This window comes from Mizuhopecten yessoensis, unplaced genomic scaffold, assembly GCF_002113885.1.
Source record: "Mizuhopecten yessoensis strain PY_sf001 unplaced genomic scaffold, ASM211388v2 scaffold9715, whole genome shotgun sequence".
Lineage (NCBI taxonomy): Eukaryota > Metazoa > Mollusca > Bivalvia > Pectinida > Pectinidae > Mizuhopecten > Mizuhopecten yessoensis.
In genome coordinates, this window is record NW_018408186.1 from 70,835 (window position 1) to 89,264 (window position 18,430).

At 35.1% G+C, this 18,430-nt stretch overlaps 1 protein-coding gene across 9 annotated transcripts in view; it reads right to left on the reverse strand.

Annotated features, from left to right (window-relative positions):
• The window catches only part of LOC110458707, a 75,924-nt gene that overhangs the window by 53,283 nt on the left and 4,211 nt on the right, over window positions 1-18,430 (reverse strand). For 7 of the 9 annotated variants that reach the window (XM_021510575.1, XM_021510570.1, XM_021510579.1 and 4 more), the window contains 12 exons: window positions 18,300-18,421; window positions 16,225-16,270; window positions 14,566-14,596; window positions 14,192-14,254; window positions 13,810-13,953; window positions 10,343-10,423; window positions 9,984-10,154; window positions 9,624-9,704; window positions 8,689-8,859; window positions 3,665-3,745; window positions 2,298-2,468; window positions 750-818 (listed from right to left, as the gene is read on the reverse strand). In XM_021510575.1, the coding sequence (XP_021366250.1) occupies window positions 750-818; window positions 2,298-2,468; window positions 3,665-3,745; window positions 8,689-8,859; window positions 9,624-9,704; window positions 9,984-10,154; window positions 10,343-10,423; window positions 13,810-13,953; window positions 14,192-14,254; window positions 14,566-14,586 (1,053 nt within the window). In that variant the 5' untranslated portion in view covers window positions 14,587-14,596; window positions 16,225-16,270; window positions 18,300-18,421. Of the gene's footprint in view, window positions 1-749; window positions 819-2,297; window positions 2,469-3,664; window positions 3,746-8,688; window positions 8,860-9,623; window positions 9,705-9,983; window positions 10,155-10,342; window positions 10,424-13,809; window positions 13,954-14,191; window positions 14,255-14,565; window positions 14,597-16,224; window positions 16,271-17,353; window positions 17,434-18,299; window positions 18,422-18,430 lie in introns of those variants that run through there. The other 2 variants (XM_021510574.1, XM_021510576.1) reach the window with 2 other exon arrangements.

Genomic DNA, 18,430 nt, shown 5'->3' on the forward strand with positions numbered 1-18,430 from the left:
ATCAAACACATTTGGTGTAATTAAAATGAAAAAGTCATATTTGTATGTGTGCGTGCGTTTGTACTTTACTCTGTGATTGTAATCAGGGGTTGTAATTCAAAATATACCGTAAATCAACAGACGTATTCAAACGTGCTTTTGTACGTTCGGGTGTGCATGAAAACGTGCGTGGACGTGTACAACACATGCACAAGTTCATGCGTTCATGTGTCTGTGTTTGTTTGTATTAACAGGATATACAGCTACATGTATATAAAGCAACATACTGTATTTTCATTATGTAATCATGTGATAATCCACCACAACACTCATAATGTCTTAGTTTAGACCGGTTTGTATTTCTAATTTTCTGGGCCTTAGAATCACCGATGAGTTATAGAAAGATGAAACAGTTGTATGACGCAGAGTAATTCATTTTAGAGAACTCTATGAATTACCAAATCTTGAAAGGTGAAATCACCTGTGTGCGTGTGTTACGTTCATCCTTAAAGAATATGTAATGTGTAGGTTTTCCTGCCGTATGCTTTCATTTTGTATGAGCGGTTAACTTGATTAATAAACGCCAAACATGCACTTAAACATCTGAAATGTTCTGAAATGTATTGGTATGCAATGAGTGTACCAAGTTGCAGGTGACACAAAAATGATATGAAAGGACTGATAAATAATTGGCTATAAAAGTAGACGCAAGAAGTTATGCATATTTAAATTGCATTGGTATAAAAACTGAGTGTGAATGTGATACATACCTCTGAATCAGGATGTATAGAGAAACCATTGTTGTCTTTCGTAGGACTGAAGACCCTCAAATCTGCAGCCTGTGTACAAAATTAATAGTTTTGTATGGTTTTACATGCATATATTACTGTACATATTTTATTTTAATAAACACCAGACAAAAACCTTGATGTAAGTGCCGTATTGCACGAACTGATTAACACATAAAATAGAATATGTTGATAATTGCTCTACTTACATTAATTATCGTTTTTAAATTAAAATGTAAAAATATCCAAAACAATGGAAAGTAAATTTTATATGGATATTATACTGATATCAATAATGTATAGGTTACCGTTAAATCGTAAATAACTATGTCGGCTTGTTTTTTAAATGTTTAAAAAGGCAAGTGGTCGGCGGAGACTGAGAAAAAAACCTTTCTTTTAAATATTTATCATAAATTGAAACAAACAATTTACAATGGAACGTAGTGATGTAAAGGCTGTTTGCTGACTCAAAATGTGTTCCTGATGAATGTACTTTTTAAAAAGCTATCAGGTACAAAAATGGTGTATCAACGATGCAGATATATCGTTTGGTAGCAACCATGTCATACTGAACAAACGAATTAGCTTATAGTAAATCACCATCGATTATCAAAGAGAAAGTTAAAACAGCACCGTTATAAAAAATCAAAATTGATGAAATTATGGCAAAAGATGACGAAAGATTGTAGAAAACTAGCAACAAGAAAAAGTATTCGAGATCTTGTGTGTAGGTCAAATCTAAGAAAAGATACATCCTCTAAGTCCAAACCGAGGTAGTGAAAAAGAAAGCAAAAGGCGTACTAAGGAGCATAATCGAAAACGTTGCCATTCCTAACGCACATTGAAATAAAATATTTTCAGGAAAGGGAGGCATGGATAAAAGGGATATTTCATTATCAGACAATCGAAATCGTCACACTTATACAATTTAGTGATTACATCGTGGTAGCGCCGGATAAAAAAAAGAGTCCGTAATGTACTTTGTGCATCGGTGTGGTCGATAATTATCAATTATATAAGGGCAACAATTAATTTACCGATATGTCTGAAAGTGAAAATTGTTGACTTGGTTATGTTTGTTAACTGTTAAGACACTTTCTCGAAATAGGAACAGAATTAAAACACAAACAAAAACAAATGGTCGGCAAAACATTATCCCATGGGTATTCCAATTAAAAGGAAAGTGTTCAGTAGCGTTGCTATTCAATTTGTTATTAATATAAGATTTCGAAAAAAGTAATAAATGAGACATCGATGTCTGTCATGAGTATCGACTTGTTCACTGTGTCGTAGACCGATCATGATCTACATATTTCCCTTGATTGGACGTCAGACACCGGTACAGATTATAGCTAACACGAGGTACAGAAAACGATTGCGTTCCTAAAACATGTTTTGGTGTCTTGTCAGAACCCATCCCTCCGCCCCGCCTTTTTATCGATTTTGAGCTCTGATATAATCTTTTGTGAGTTCTGATGATAATGTACAATTTTGTCTTTTACCTTACGTATAAGCATTTGAAATACATACCTTTTGTTCACATTGACTTATACATTCCTCTATATGTCTCAACCGCAGATATCCTCCACATGAGCAGACACTGGCATCAGACGCTTCATTAGAAGGTTTGAAAGTGTATGTTTTAAACTCGTAAAGGCACCTGATGCACCCCGTTTGGTCACAAGGCAATTCGAATTGAATCTAAAATGAAAAAAATAATAGATATGCATAACATCGTTGTCATAACATTAATATAGAGAGTATCACGACTCATGACGGCAACAAAGCAATTCAAATTGAACCTACAAACAAGAGACCCAGAGGGCCTGTACCGATCACTTGGATATCTAAGCAATCATGGCAAATATTCTCTAAATGAGATCCAAGGGAATATGCCAGACCCCAAGGCTAATCCTTGTAGCATATCTGTATTAGTTTTTTCATGCCCAGCAATTATATGTATGGTTATGGGGTGGGGATCTCAATTGTTTCCAAGCTGTGACTCAGAAACTAGGTCCATAGGGTTGTTGCCAGAACCCAGGATCAATTCTAATATCATGACTGCATTTGTCTCTTTTGCCCAACATTTGTATTTAAAGTTTTGGGTTGGGGATCTCAACCGTTTCAAAGTTATGACCAGGGATTTAGTCTGCAAGGGTGGGGCAGACCCTGGGGTCAATTTTAATACCATCACTGCATTCGTCTCTTTATGCCCAACCATTTTATATATAGTTTTGGGGTGGGGATCTTACCCATTTCGAAGTTATGACCCAGGGGTAAAGTCTCCAAGGGTGGAGCAGACCCCAAGGCCATCCTTGAAGCATATGTGCATTCATCTATTTATACTCAGCAATTGTATATATGGTTATAGGGTGGGGATCTCAACTGTTTCCAACCTGTGACTAAGGAACTAGGTCCGTAGGGGTTCGGTCAGACCCCAGGGTCTATTCTAATATCATGACTGCATTCGTCTCTTTATGCCCGGCATTTGTATATATAGTTCTGGGGTGGGGATCTCAACCGTTTCAAAGTTTTGACCCAGGGACCATATCTCCAAGGGTGGGGCAAGACCCCAGAGCAATCCTGGAATATAGCCAAATTGCCAAAATAGAGTATTACGACATATAATCACAGAATGCCATCTCGACTGTTATTTTTAACATATCAGAATTGTGTTAATTTCGTGATTATTAAGACTATTATTAAGAAAGCATCCACAGGAAACGATCAAATACAATATAATATGTAATTTAACAAAAGCTTAAACAAATAACTGTAAAGTTCCAATAGAAACAAACACGAGAAAATATGTTAAGTTAATCGAAATTGAGCATTGACAATTGAATCACTTAAATGAAAAAATGTGAGTTAACTAACAGCTATTCGATACTACTTACCAAATCATGTTTGTGAACAAAGCAATATTTTTGGGGATCATGGTTCGATGCCAACTTGAACGGATTTTCTTGAAACACTGCCTGTTTTGAATAAACAATAGTGATTGATTATTGTTTAACAAGGCGATATTTTGTACCGTACGTCCGCTAGCTTAAATTGGCCGTTGTGGGTAAATGGATGTAGTGTTGGATCATACTACTTTTCTTTTCGGAAAAACAAGATTAAGTATTCAGAAAAACATCTTACTTTAGTTGAGGCACCTACTTGACAGGAAGGCATGCATTTGAATATTTGAGGGTACAAAGTGGATAAAGGTCGCTTTTTCTAGATAAAATGTTATTGACTCTGATGTTAATGTTAGTATGTTGATGTGTTTGCTAATTTTACTTGTCGTTTTTTTTATAAACTTATTTCAATTGTACCCTATCTAAAACATTTAGTCATCTACTTTTTTTATTTTGACAACAAAGTGTACCTTTTGTGTCGTAGGTATAGCTGAAAGTGAAAATGAACGACCTCTTAATGACCAAGTTACCTGTCCTGATAAGTTCTTAAGTTCAATAAATTAAGGCTTCAAAATCGGCCATTAGATGCACATTTTGTTCCCATGGGTATGTATGGTAATAAAATTAATGTTTCGATATTTTCCACCTACTTTATCCTCGTTTATAGCTATGTCACAGCTGATTTCTAGTCCAAAGTTTGTTCTACGTGTAAGGATGTTTGAATACATGTATAGCCCATCCCGAGAGAAGAAAGTGCGCATGCGTCGTGCATAACATGTCTTCTTTATTTCTCTCTGCCCACTAAACTTCTGCACTGTTTTAAAGCATTTTATATTTCATTGATCTGTGAAATTATGGTATGTAAAGGTTACTAGACACCATCTTATTCGTCACTCTACCAATCTAGGCGATTTTCATCATATTGGAACAGATTTTTTCATCAACCTGAATCCCGTTGAACTTCCCGCCATGTGTCAGACCTATTTCCTGTTTACACACGGAAACTAACAAAAATTCAACATCACAATGTTCGAAGGACTGGTAAGTGCTTTTGCTTTGTCATTATGTATGTACAGTGTGTTTCACGTACACCCCCATTCAGATATCCCTCCATTCCCGCCATACGGCACTCCCACACCAACCAGACTGGATGTAAACAATCTACACCAGGAGCCGTGCCAAGTCCAGTGTGTCAGTACAACCAGACTTTGCAAAGCTAAGGCATATACAGTCAACACGACGAGAAAGGTAAAACTTTGTTACCTTGCAATGTTACTCCTCTCTATGTCCTCAGACATTGAGGTAAACCCAGGACCTTCAGGGCCATCGTCGTCCACACATTACCCATGCGGGACATGTAGTGATCCTGTCACATATTACCAAGAAGGAGTACTATGTGTTGAATGTTAAATTTGGTATCACACAAACTGTCAAAATATTGGTTCTGATACGCATAATATCTTATCAAATCATGATAGTATCTCGTGGGTCTGCTTGCATTGTGGTTCCCCAAATTATTCAAACGTGTTATTTGAAACACCCCTGTCATCCCTGTCCTCCTCTAACTTGTTTAACTCACTGGAAGAGAGTAACGATAATCTCGAGCCAGAAATGACATCAACCCCCATAAAAAATAAGCCCAAAGGCAATGAAGAAAACAAGCCAAGAAAACCGGGTAAAATGAAAGTTTTAAATGTAAACTTTCAATTTATTAAAAATAAAAAAGCAGTATTCCATGCCATGTTGGAAAGCGTAAAACCTGACATAGTAGCAGGCACAGAGACCTGGCTTACAGATAATATTCATGATGGTGTGTTATCCCTCAGTCAATCGGTTATACTCCATTCCGGTATGATAGGAAATCCGGTTGCAGAGGGGGTGGTGTGCTCCTCCTAGTAAGAAATGACCTTATATGCAGTGAACAACAACAACTAACAACCAACTGCGAGGTCATAGGGATCAAACTAGAAATAAGTGGCCACAAACCACTATACATTGCATCTTATTACAAACCAAATGAGCATGACAAGGTGAGTGCTGAAGAACTAGCAAAATCAATTGCCTTGATAAAGAAGAACTCCAATATATGGGTTACAGGTGATTTCAACCACCCTAACTTTACTTGGGAAAACTCGTTTCCCACTCTAAAGGATGACCAACTAGCCCAACCTATATACCAAGATTTCATAAACATGCTGGATGACAACAACTTAGTCCAAATGGTGAGTAAACCCACAAGGGAAGAAAACATTCTGGATTTATTCCTTACAAACAACCCGACACTTGTTAGTCGAGTTACCAATATGCCAGGTCTATCAGATCATGATGCAGTGTATATAGAAGTAAGTCTCTATTCTAAATCCTAAAAACAACAACCAAGACAGGTTGATATGTACAAAAAGGCGGGCTGGAAGAAACTCAAGGATAGGATGTGCACACTCGGAAAAACTTTCACCGAAAATCACCACGGTAAGTCCACTGAAACTCTTTGGCAAGAATTTATTTCGGAACTAAATAAAGCCATTTCAGAATCCATTCCAACAAAAACAATTGGTACGAAGCAATCCATTCCCTGGATGACTCAAAACATTAGACGTCACATCAGGAAAAGAGACAGCCTGTATTATTAACACAAAAAAGTCAAAAAAGGTAAGAGACAGGGAACACTTCCTGCACTACAAACACCTGGTACAAAAGATGATTAAAGAATCCCATAACAGGTATTTAGAAGAACTCCTGGGAATCATAACACCAAACGAACAAGCACCAGGTGAGCAAAAATCTTACTCATCAAAGAAATTGTTCAGCTTTTTGAAAAACAGTCGACAAGACCCCAAAGGTATAGAACCCCTTAAACGAGATGGCCTGCTGTTTACGGACAATATAGATAAACCAAATATCCTAAATGAACAATTTCAGTCGGTCTTTACGCCCAAATCGCCCCTCAGCCTTAAACAACTCTGTCAACAACAAACCATTGACCAAGGAATTCCCACCCAAGACTAAAAAAGTAAGTACCTACCAATGTCAAACATTACTTTCTCAGTTCCAGGTATTGACAAACTTCTTTATAAACTTAACCCAAATAAAGCGGCCGGTCCTGACGCTATCAAACCAATAGTTCTTAAAGAACTCCATAGTGAACTGGCACCTATTTTACAGGTATTATTTCGAGCATCATATCAATCCGGTGAGCTCCCATCCCATTGGACCTCGGCATACGTCGCTCCATTATTCAAGAAAGGTGAGAAAAATAGAGCTTCAAACTATCGCCCCATTTCCCTTACCTGTATTTTGTGCAAGGTCATGGAGCAGATTGTAACATCAAACCTGGTAAGACATCTTGACACCAATAATATTATTTTTGAACTCCAGCACGGTTTTAGAGAAAAACGTAGTTGTGAAACCCAACTAGTCATGCTTATGGACGATCTTTTCAAAAACCTACAAACAGGTAAGCAAACAGATTTAATTTTACTCGATTTTAGTAAAGCTTTTGATAAGGTAAACCACGAAAACCTTTTATTCAAACTTCATCAATACCGGATACAGCACCTAACTCTCAAATGGATCAGAGGCTTTCTTACAGGCAGAATACAGCAAGTTGCCTTGGAGGGAGCTACTTCATCAAAAGTCCCGGTAACATCAGGTGTACACCAGGGCTCGGTCCTCGGCCCAATTTTATTTTAAATTTACATTAATGACTTGCCACTAAACATAACATCAACAGTGCGTATCTTCGCAGACGACACTGCCATCTACCTAGCGGTAAGTAATCTACAAGATGCATACAGACTCCAAAAAGACCTTTACAGATTACAGTTATGGGAGAAACAGTGGGATATGGAATTTAACCCGAGCAAGTGCCGAAAAAAACCTTTCTTTTAAATATTTATCATAAATTGAAACAAACAATTTACAATGGAACGTAGTGATGTAAAGGCTGTTTGCTGACTCAAAATGTGTTCCTGATGAATGTACTTTTTAAAAAGCTATCAGGTACAAAAATGGTGTATCAACGATGCAGATATATCGTTTGGTAGCAACCATGTCATACTGAACAAACGAATTAGCTTATAGTAAATCACCATCGATTATCAAAGAGAAAGTTAAAACAGCACCGTTATAAAAAATCAAAATTGATGAAATTATGGCAAAAGATGACGAAAGATTGTAGAAAACTAGCAACAAGAAAAAGTATTCGAGATCTTGTGTGTAGGTCAAATCTAAGAAAAGATACATCCTCAAAGTCCAAACCGAGGTAGTGAAAAAGAAAGCAAAAGGCGTACTAAGGAGCATAATCGAAAACGTTGCCATTCCTAACGCACATTGAAATAAAATATTTTCAGGAAAGGGAGGCATGGATAAAAGGGATATTTCATTATCAGACAATCGAAATCGTCACACTTATACAATTTAGTGATTACATCGTGGTAGCGCCGGATAAAAAAAAGAGTCCGTAATGTACTTTGTGCATCGGTGTGGTCGATAATTATCAATTATATAAGGGCAACAATTAATTTACCGATATGTCTGAAAGTGAAAATTGTTGACTTGGTTATGTTTGTTAACTGTTAAGACACTTTCTCGAAATAGGAACAGAATTAAAACACAAACAAAAACAAATGGTCGGCAAAACATTATCCCATGGGTATTCCAATTAAAAGGAAAGTGTTCAGTAGCGTTGCTATTCAATTTGTTATTAATATAAGATTTCGAAAAAAGTAATAAATGAGACATCGATGTCTGTCATGAGTATCGACTTGTTCACTGTGTCGTAGACCGATCATGATCTACATATTTCCCTTGATTGGACGTCAGACACCGGTACAGATTATAGCTAACACGAGGTACAGAAAACGATTGCGTTCCTAAAACATGTTTTGGTGTCTTGTCAGAACCCATCCCTCCGCCCCGCCTTTTTATCGATTTTGAGCTCTGATATAATCTTTTGTGAGTTCTGATGATAATGTACAATTTTGTCTTTTACCTTACGTATAAGCATTTGAAATACATACCTTTTGTTCACATTGACTTATACATTCCTCTATATGTCTCAACCGCAGATATCCTCCACATGAGCAGACACTGGCATCAGACGCTTCATTAGAAGGTTTGAAAGTGTATGTTTTAAACTCGTAAAGGCACCTGATGCACCCCGTTTGGTCACAAGGCAATTCGAATTGAATCTAAAATGAAAAAAATAGATATGCATGACATCTTTGGCATAACATTAATAAATAGAGTTTCACGACTCATATCACCTTTTAATTCACTTAAGATAGAGAAGTTTTTGAAATTGCCAAGTTTGAGATGTGACCAGAAGCCATTACCCAGTAAAAAAAAAAAAAGGAAAATGTGTAGTAAATATTCATTTTATGTAAGTGTACTCAAATGAGTACAGATATAAATTTCAATTCAATACATAAATTACAAAAGATATTATCGAGAAAACGAAACACTTTTCATTTGAAAAGAACTTTAAAGAACACGGACTCAATCCTCCGTTTCATACAAACAATCTTTAAGTGACGATTGCATTTCTGTCAATTTTCATTTTGTTATATATGCCTGTTTGGTTTTACAAACATTTTCAAAAACAGAATGGCACTATTGTGGTTGTTATGGCTCATTTTGAAAACAGTAAATTATATTTGTGATTTACCCTTCCCCTTTTGGTACCCCAAAAACTCACTTTCGGTTAATTTTTTTACATGTAATACAATAGGACATCTTTGAACAAGTTAAGGTGGTGAAAATTCGAATATAGTGGGGCCCACGATGGGGCCTTATAGACATTAATGCTTTAAGAATCGGAAATGGGATATTGATTTTAGAGTTCCTCTGGAAGCAAAAACAAGAAAATACGTTAAGTTAACTGAAATCGTGCATTGAAATTTGAATCACTTGAATGAAAAAATGAATCCATTATCCCTTTTTCGATGCTACTTACCAAATCATGTTTGTGAATAGAGCAATATTTTAGGGAATGACGGTTCGATACCAACTTAAACGGATTTTCTTGAAACAGTGCCTGTTTTGAATAAATAAAAGTAATTGAGTATTGATTAACGAGGCGATATTGTGCACCGTACGTCCATTAAAGTGGCAATTGAAATAGCCTTTGTAGGTAATTTGATAGTATGTTCGATCATGTTCATGAACACCTGTCATTCTGTATTGCTTCGGTATCCTTTCAGTCCCCCTCCCATCCCCCCTCTTTTTGCTTTCTTTTTGTATTTATTTTGACTTAGAATCGCCCGTATTGTAAATTTTCGTTGTTACTTAACGTTTCCGCATTTGAATTACATACCTTTTGTTCACATTGACTTATACAATACTCAATATGTCTCAACTGCAGATATTCTCCACATCCGCAGACACGGACATCAGGACCTTCGCCGTAAGTTTTGAAAGCGTATTTTTTCCTCTGGTAAAGGCACCTGATACACACGGTTTGGCCACAGGGCAATTCAAATTGAATCTAGAAATAGAAATATCATCATTGCATATGATGGATGTGTCGAATAAAATATAAGTGTATCATGAATCATGACGGCAACAAGACAAATCAAATTGAACCACTCATAAACGAGAGAAATGGATTTGCATGATACCATTGATGAATACTTTGAATTAAAACGCAACAAACTTTAACTCACTTGTACTTACCAAATCATGTTTGTGAACAGAGCAATTTTTTGAGGGGTGATGGTTCAAAGTCAACTTGAACGGATTTTCTTGAAACACTTCCTGTTTTAAATGAATAATAGTTATCGATTAAACTTCAAGTGTCGATATTGGTCATCGAACGTCTACTTTGGTGACTCCAGAGTCACCAAAGTAAATCGTTTCTTATTTCATTTGGTAGGATTTCTACCCTTTAACGGAAAGATAGATTTCAAATTTATATATATTTTATAATATTCCATGTTCTCATTGTTCGGTAAATATACGTGTTTCTGATTGTTAAGCGTGTTCCTTTGTATATATACAGATCATATCATACGCAAACATATCTAATTTAAGCGAAGTCCCCGACAATATTGTCCAATTAGAAAATGGATGTCGTAGAAGAGTTTGTGATGAGGTCTATTAAAGGTGGCGCACTGTGAGTACTTGGGTGTGTGTGGGGGGAGGGGGGGGGATGGAGTTTGACTAAGTGAATGTGTATGTGTGAATTTGAAATAGGAGACTTTTCAGGTACTTCAAAAAGAATTTCTATACCATACATAGAAAATTTGAAGTAGGCAAAATTTGTTTCAAAACAGGTATTTGAATCGGTAAGTCCGGTCCTTTGTTATGTCAATTGCGTGACGAATCACCAAGATTCCACAACGTCAACGTGCAGAGACTACCACGCTGCACCCAAGATAGTAGGTCGATGTTCCTAAATATCACAGAAGATAGCATTTCCGATCCTATATCATCGGTAGACCGACGGATTAGAAACACTTTATCATACGCAGATTCCGAATTGGAAAGTCAAAAAAGTGTTTACCGAGCAAAACAATCGCTAAAAGAAAACTCTGACAAATTATTTTTAACGGCGGATTCGACTAGATATAGGCAAGATATATTATGAAAGACCTCCCAATCACGAGGGGGAGTTGTTTCGCCTTGTACGAGAGCCCTAAGATTTTTGATATTTCAGACAATAAAAAAATGGTTCTGATTAAAACTCGTGACGATCTGTACTCGAACAATCCCATCTCTACATTCACAATCTTTAGACGGAACTATTGTATCCATTCACTCGATCAAATCCAACCTTACCAAGCTTATAATACGACTATACCATATTTGTGTTTAATCTCTACCCAGAGTTGTCGTTCCTTAGGCTCACTTGAGTGAGTGTAAGGATCGACAACTGTGTGAAGGTATAATCTTGTGTTTTGTTTATCCTTAATTTATAGACATGCATTTGGATGAAAAATTGATGTACAACATAATGATGAAGTTGATGCATTTTTTTCTTGTCTATTACTGTCAGACAACCAGAAGTTTTGAATAAAAAATATTCTCTTATGCAATTACAACAGCATATTTCATATCAGTTAAGACTGTTTGTTTGTTTATGTTTTTTTATTGTTTCATTGCTTCGTGGTGACTGTTTATCTCTGTTATATATTGTGATAAGTAAAGTTTTATGTTTCTGTCTCCATAAAAGGGCGAATTGCCCTGAAAAATTCACAAATGTCTTTGTCAGTGCACTGTCGATATTACTTCTTTGTGCGTATATATAGGTATTCAATTAAAAAAAGATACCTAGATATGAAAGATTATAAACATGTAAATAGGTTTTTAATTAAAAAAATGTTATCCTGATCTAAATGATCATATAAGCTCATGTAAGTATATACATGTATGCTAACAACAAATGTTACCCAGACCAGTCAGATCATAAACATATATAAATGTATGTAATCAATTTGTTATCCGGATCTGAAAGATCACTTAACATATATACATGCTAGTTATCCTTATTTCTAATTTGTTAGATTTAATTAGATCACCTCATCGACATTAACTTTATTAATGAAAGTATTGATAATAATTTAAGTGTTGATAATAATAAGCATCTCGGAGTATTCATTGATGCATACTGCAAATTGACATATCACATTGATATTATATGTAAAAAGCAGTTAAACAATTTGGTGTTCTCCGTAACTAAAATATACCCTTGAATCGACGTTCACTGAATAAGATATATAGATCATGTATACTTCCTATTCCTGAATATTGAACTTTGGGATGGTTGTTCTGTTACTGACACCAATGAATTGAAAGCTACAACTGGAGGCTATATTGTTGTTAGTCTATCTTCCTATACTAGTACACAATCTTTATATAATGAAACCTGGTGGAAATCTCTAGCCTATTGGTTATCCCGTCAAAATTTTCTGTTATTTAACAAAATACACATGGATATAGCACCTAACTATCTCAACACTCTGCTCCCTTCATGCTCGAAATATAACCTTCGTAAGGCTTAAAATAGATTAGCAATCTACCTAACAACGGGCTCGAATTATCTAGCGTATCCTTCTTTCCTTCTAAAATAAGACTATGGAACCAGTTACCTATAGGCATAAGGCGTACTGCAACTTTCTCCTAATTCAGAAACGCCATTCTAGACATAAACATCTTCATGTACCAAATTACTTATCTATGGTAATCGGGAAAATAACATTTTCAATATTTTAAAAAGTATCTTTTTTCGAGTAAACCTTACGGATGGCCAACGTTGTACATGTGGTTTCCCTATCGAGGAGACCAATCATTTCTTTTGACCTGTGATACAAATATCGAATTAAGCTTTGTCGTGGACTGATTGACTGCAATCTCTTCCTCAGCATCATTGTTTTTAGAGATACCTCCTTTCAAAACAATAAAATTGAACGAACTTTTGCATACTCAGCTTTAAATTCACGACTCTAATAGATTCTAGTACCCTCTCTGTCTCTCTCCCACACCCCAGACCATTTGTTAACAATACTACCGCGGGGCCGAACAATATACGTCCGTCGAATGCCATATATTGTTATATACTTTCTTACATTGAAATAAGATCTGCATCATTCTAAGCGTGGTTAGCTGACATGCTACACAAAATGTAAGAAAAAATCTCCGGACAAAAAATAAAATACTGAAATGAACAAAGGGCAATAACTTTTGCAAAAATCGTCAAATCAAAATTCTTTTACGGGAGACATAACTTCATATCATACATTATGTATACAAAGTTTCAAAGAGATCGGACGAAAAATGTAGGAGAAGATTGCCGGACAAACAAAAGTTTACGCCGGACGGACGGACGGACGACGCCATGCCATAATACTTCCGTCAAATTTGACGGGCGTATAAAAGGTAAACTTTGTTTTATCACACTTCCAAAGTAAGCACCTTTTTAATCAACTTTAATTTTAATATAAGAAATAGAACAAAACTTATAGCCCAATATGTTTCACTCAATTACAAATCATGATAGCCATTTTTCATGACCAATTAGAGAATAATCTACGTTACAAACATCTAGATATGTCAACCAATATTCATGTGAAGTTACAGAAGTATCCAGCCAGAAGTTTCTGAAAAATGATCCCCACGACAATACAAAGCGAATAAAAATTTACCTTTTGAAGAAATATCGCTATCTGCTCTTTTGAAATTTCTTTTTGGCAATGTTTGCAAGTCAGCATCATCCAAGTGTATCGTTGCACCTCATCTTTAAGGCAATACATGCAATACGTATCCCCACAAGGTAACTCTATGTGCGACTGTGAAAAAAATATTGAATCGTCATCGGAGAGTAATCGATTTAACCTTGATAATAATAAAAAAAAAATCTTGTTATGTCTGAGAAAGAAATTCTTGTCATGTATATCAACCAGACTTATGTTTTAAGTTGAGTATTGTGATTTCTGATCAAATGAACAGGTTACTTATGGACAATTGGAATTCTGAAGATATGAAAGTATGCTTAGTCATACAAGATACTTCAGTTGACTTATGTACCTTTGAATGATGTCTCGAGCAGTACTTCCCCGTTTGTACGTTCTCATTGACGGTGAAGACATCCTGCAAATATATTAGTTACCACAAAGTGCGTAATTATTTCAAAGTTGGTTCTCACAAGTGAATTTATAGGCATAAACGTAACAAATATATCGGACGCTGAACATCAGGATAACTGATAAACTAAAAATATGGCTACTTGAGATTTTTACATCGCGTTAATATTTGTATGGATAAACTGTTGATAATTGTAATGGGAGCGTTCCTTGCCTCTTTGGTTTTGTTATTAGTTCTCAGATATGACACCTATACCTCAATTAGTGCACTGATATTGTACGATACTATAAAAAAATGGAAAAGGAAAAATCACTCACGTTTACGGTGTTCCGACTCATCTTAGGTTTACTGTAACAAAACATATACATAAACGTACGAATAGGACTAGTATATTATATTTTAAGAAGATGGCTTACAAAGGCTCTGCCTGTTGCCTTTTTTTTCAAATTATATAAAACCTTTACAACAAAAACATTCAGGATATATACTAGAAGTGAGCTTCTATTGGTCAATATTTCTTTATCTTTTCCCATATATTTGATCTACAATCTGAATTTAATTTTAGCTAATAAACCAAAGTATCGCAAAAATCGTGATATTTCTTTCGATCCACAGCATATAGTAAGCGCACCAAAACTGAACTGTACGTGTCTTATCATGTTTTAGTGTGTAAAATATGCTTAAAACATCACCATAACTCGACTTTTATTCGGCCATTGTTTGATCGAAAACGCGAAAATTTAGGGGCTATATTACGGTGTATTGAGAGTGTGACCATCATTAAACCATTAATAATATTAGTGCAAATATCATCACTTTGAAAACTTTATATGAATCAACATTTCCAATAAGTACAATGAAACAAATTTGAACTCCACATATTGTCAACAAACACAAAAAAGAGGTAGAAGTAAAATATGAAAACAACAACAATAACTGGAAACGTGCAATCACGACGAAGATAATGATAAGAAATAGCATCTGATATGAAGTTCATTATATACATAGGTCGCACAGGGCTTACTTTCTCTTTTATTGACTGTATACAAGCAACAAAATCAGACGGATGTTGCCATACGAAATCACTACAATCATTCTAAAATTCCAGAGTAATATATTTTAACAGATTGTGAAGAAGAAAATTAAGGTTGAGTGACTTCGATCAATAACTTTGCATCATATGCCTTTTCTATGGTGTTATGAATGAGTTAGACATGTTATAAAGATTGTCAATGAAATGTTTTATCATGTATATAACATAGCCAACTAAATATTAATGTAACGTTTATCTTTATCCATCAAGGTCACGCAGTCCATTGTTTTACATTTATATTCATGTTAAAGATGTTATCGGAGCATGTTACTATAATTCTTGTTATGGAAATAAGATATGGTTTTGTAGTAATACAATAATAATAATAATAATAATAATAATAATAATAATAATTCGAGGTTCTTATGTACCGCGTTATCTATCACAACCTAGTTTGTAGGTCGTCTCAAAGCGGCTAAGAAATTGATACCTAATTATAACTCTCTGCGTGTCTAACATACATGTGTGTATATGTTTTTCTTTATGTACAGCTAATATTAAATGATTTACAATCCTTTTCTGCGACACACTAAAACTGGTGGTTATTTCACATCGATCTGATTCATTGCAGAAAAACATATGTCATAGTTGGTATTATAACAGATTCAGGACAAACTAAAATTGAATAAAAAGAAGCCTAAGTTTATTTAATTACGGATTCATGAAATTGCAGTCATAAAGTCGTCGCTCACAATAATAGGATATTACATCATTTTTTCAAATTTTTAAACAGAGACAATCTTGTGTATTCGATATATTCGTGTTTATCAATAACATACGTGAAAAGTACGTCTCGACTTTTATCATATAATTATGTGATACTTAATAACAGCAAATACGTTTATAATGTGATATTCATGTACAGCTAGGTCATCATACATACCTTAGCTGCTACGACAATGTCTGAATGTCTTCTGTAAAATCATTGTCTGAAAATATGACACCACCTTGTATTATCACGTCGGCTTGATACGAATAATATTTCCACTCAGACTCTTGGATACATGAATTATTAATAATATGGAGTTAAGTTTAAGCCTCTTATCGTCAGATACGAACATCTAATTTGTATGAATTGATAGTGTTGTCAACAGTATATGCATCTTGTGGTAACTTTTTTTTTATTGTTTTATAGTTATTCGAACTCGAAAAATCCAACATGGCTAAATGTACAGCCATTGATTTTTTTCCAATCAGTCCCAAAATCAATTATGTACTGTTATAGACTACGGGGAAACTATATATGAAATTGGAGAAATGCTAGTCTTGACAAATAGGGTTATCAAACTTGAAATGTGAAAATCCAAAATGGTTCTCCTGCGGCAATTGTATTCTTTTCAAGCAGTCTCAAAAATAACAGGCAAAACTATGGACCATGGGGAAGTAAGATATGTTAAGTACGTCTTGAAAAACATTGATAGAAAACTTGAACTTAAAAATTATAAGTGGCTGTCTGGTGGCCATCTTGCTTTTTATCGCAAAATGAAGCATGCAAAACTATAGGCCAAGGTGGATCTTTCATATTTAATCTAAGAAAGATCTGTCTTGCTAGACATGAAAAAAAGCGATAACAAACTTGAACTCTCAAAATCCAAGATGGCTGCCTGGCAGCCCTTTTTTTCCCCCTATAAGTCTCAAAATGAAACACGCACAAATATGGACCAAGGCAAACTTTTCTATAAAATTTGTGAAAGATCCGTACTGTACTTTTTGAGAAATAGAAATAACAATAATTGTTTCAGGACGGACGGAGGACTAACCACGGACCAGATTGGATCAGCTAAGCTATTTGATGCCATGCCTGAAATGCCTGTAGACAATGGCATAAAACGGTGCATATTGTCAAATTTGAAAAAAAAAAATTGAACAAAATGAAGCGAGTTTTACTTTTGAATAAGTTATTTTGTGGATTATCAAAGAATTGGTTTGGAAGGATCACATTGTTCTTTGTAAAAATAACTGAATCTTAATCTTAATTATTACATTTGAAATATCGTTATTATATAAGATACCTTATACAGGACGGATAGTTTGATACTCCCCAATGCAACCGGTATCACTCCATGGTTTACTGCAGACAGTGCTTTGTTGTCTACAACAAGTGGTCCCTATATACGTGTTGCCTTATATACTTTATGAAAAATCTTACATTTCATTTAAGATGCCTCATATCATAAAGATTGACATAGCAGTTTGACTGAACGTTAACTTGTTTTTCCAAACAGTTGTGTTGAGAAAAAAATCCTCATTTTTCTACCCTGTAATGGCTCCTTTTGAAACGACCGTTTAGAATAACTTAAATCTAAATACAGCAAAATATTTAGATTGTGTAAGCTGTAAGTATGAAGTCACTTTAGATTACATATAAAGTGTGTCTTCCACATTGGAATAACCTGCTGTGACTATGTAGCAAAGGTATGGTATCTATCTTCCGGAAAGGGAGGTGACTTTCGTTTCAGTGCACATTCTCATTTAATTTGAAGGGATGGGGTTAATAAAACTGTTTGTCTATAAAATGATCAAATAAACGGCACTGATACTGGTGTGCGGTAATACATGATGGTGTCACGACACTTGTTTTTGTTTCCTTTTCTGTTTCATAAAACATGTACTTCGATGTATTGTCAAACAAAATTTGAATAAAACAAAGTTTAAACCAATACATGATTGCTAAATGAGTGACCTGCATCATTATGACCAGTGTTATGTTGATTTTGTTGACAGATCGGCAAACACTTTTTGAAAACACATGATTTTATTATGTGAAAAGTAACTATTTCAACTGGTCTGCTTGTTACTCGTTCAGAACCATACCGTCACATCTTTACGACCTTGCATTACAAATAGAAAAACAACTACAGAGAAAAATATTTTTTCCCAATGTCATAAACTGAAATTGATCATATTCGTAATTGTTAAATGCATACAATTGACAGGAATCGATATAAGTATACTCACATGTACAATTCATCTTCAGTCATTACAAAACCTTTTTACTTTCGGTTTCGTTCTATTGAGGAAGTTCCGAGTTCTTTTGTTTCGGAAATTCCATTTTCGTTTTTGGTTCAGCAGTTGTACTACTAAAATAG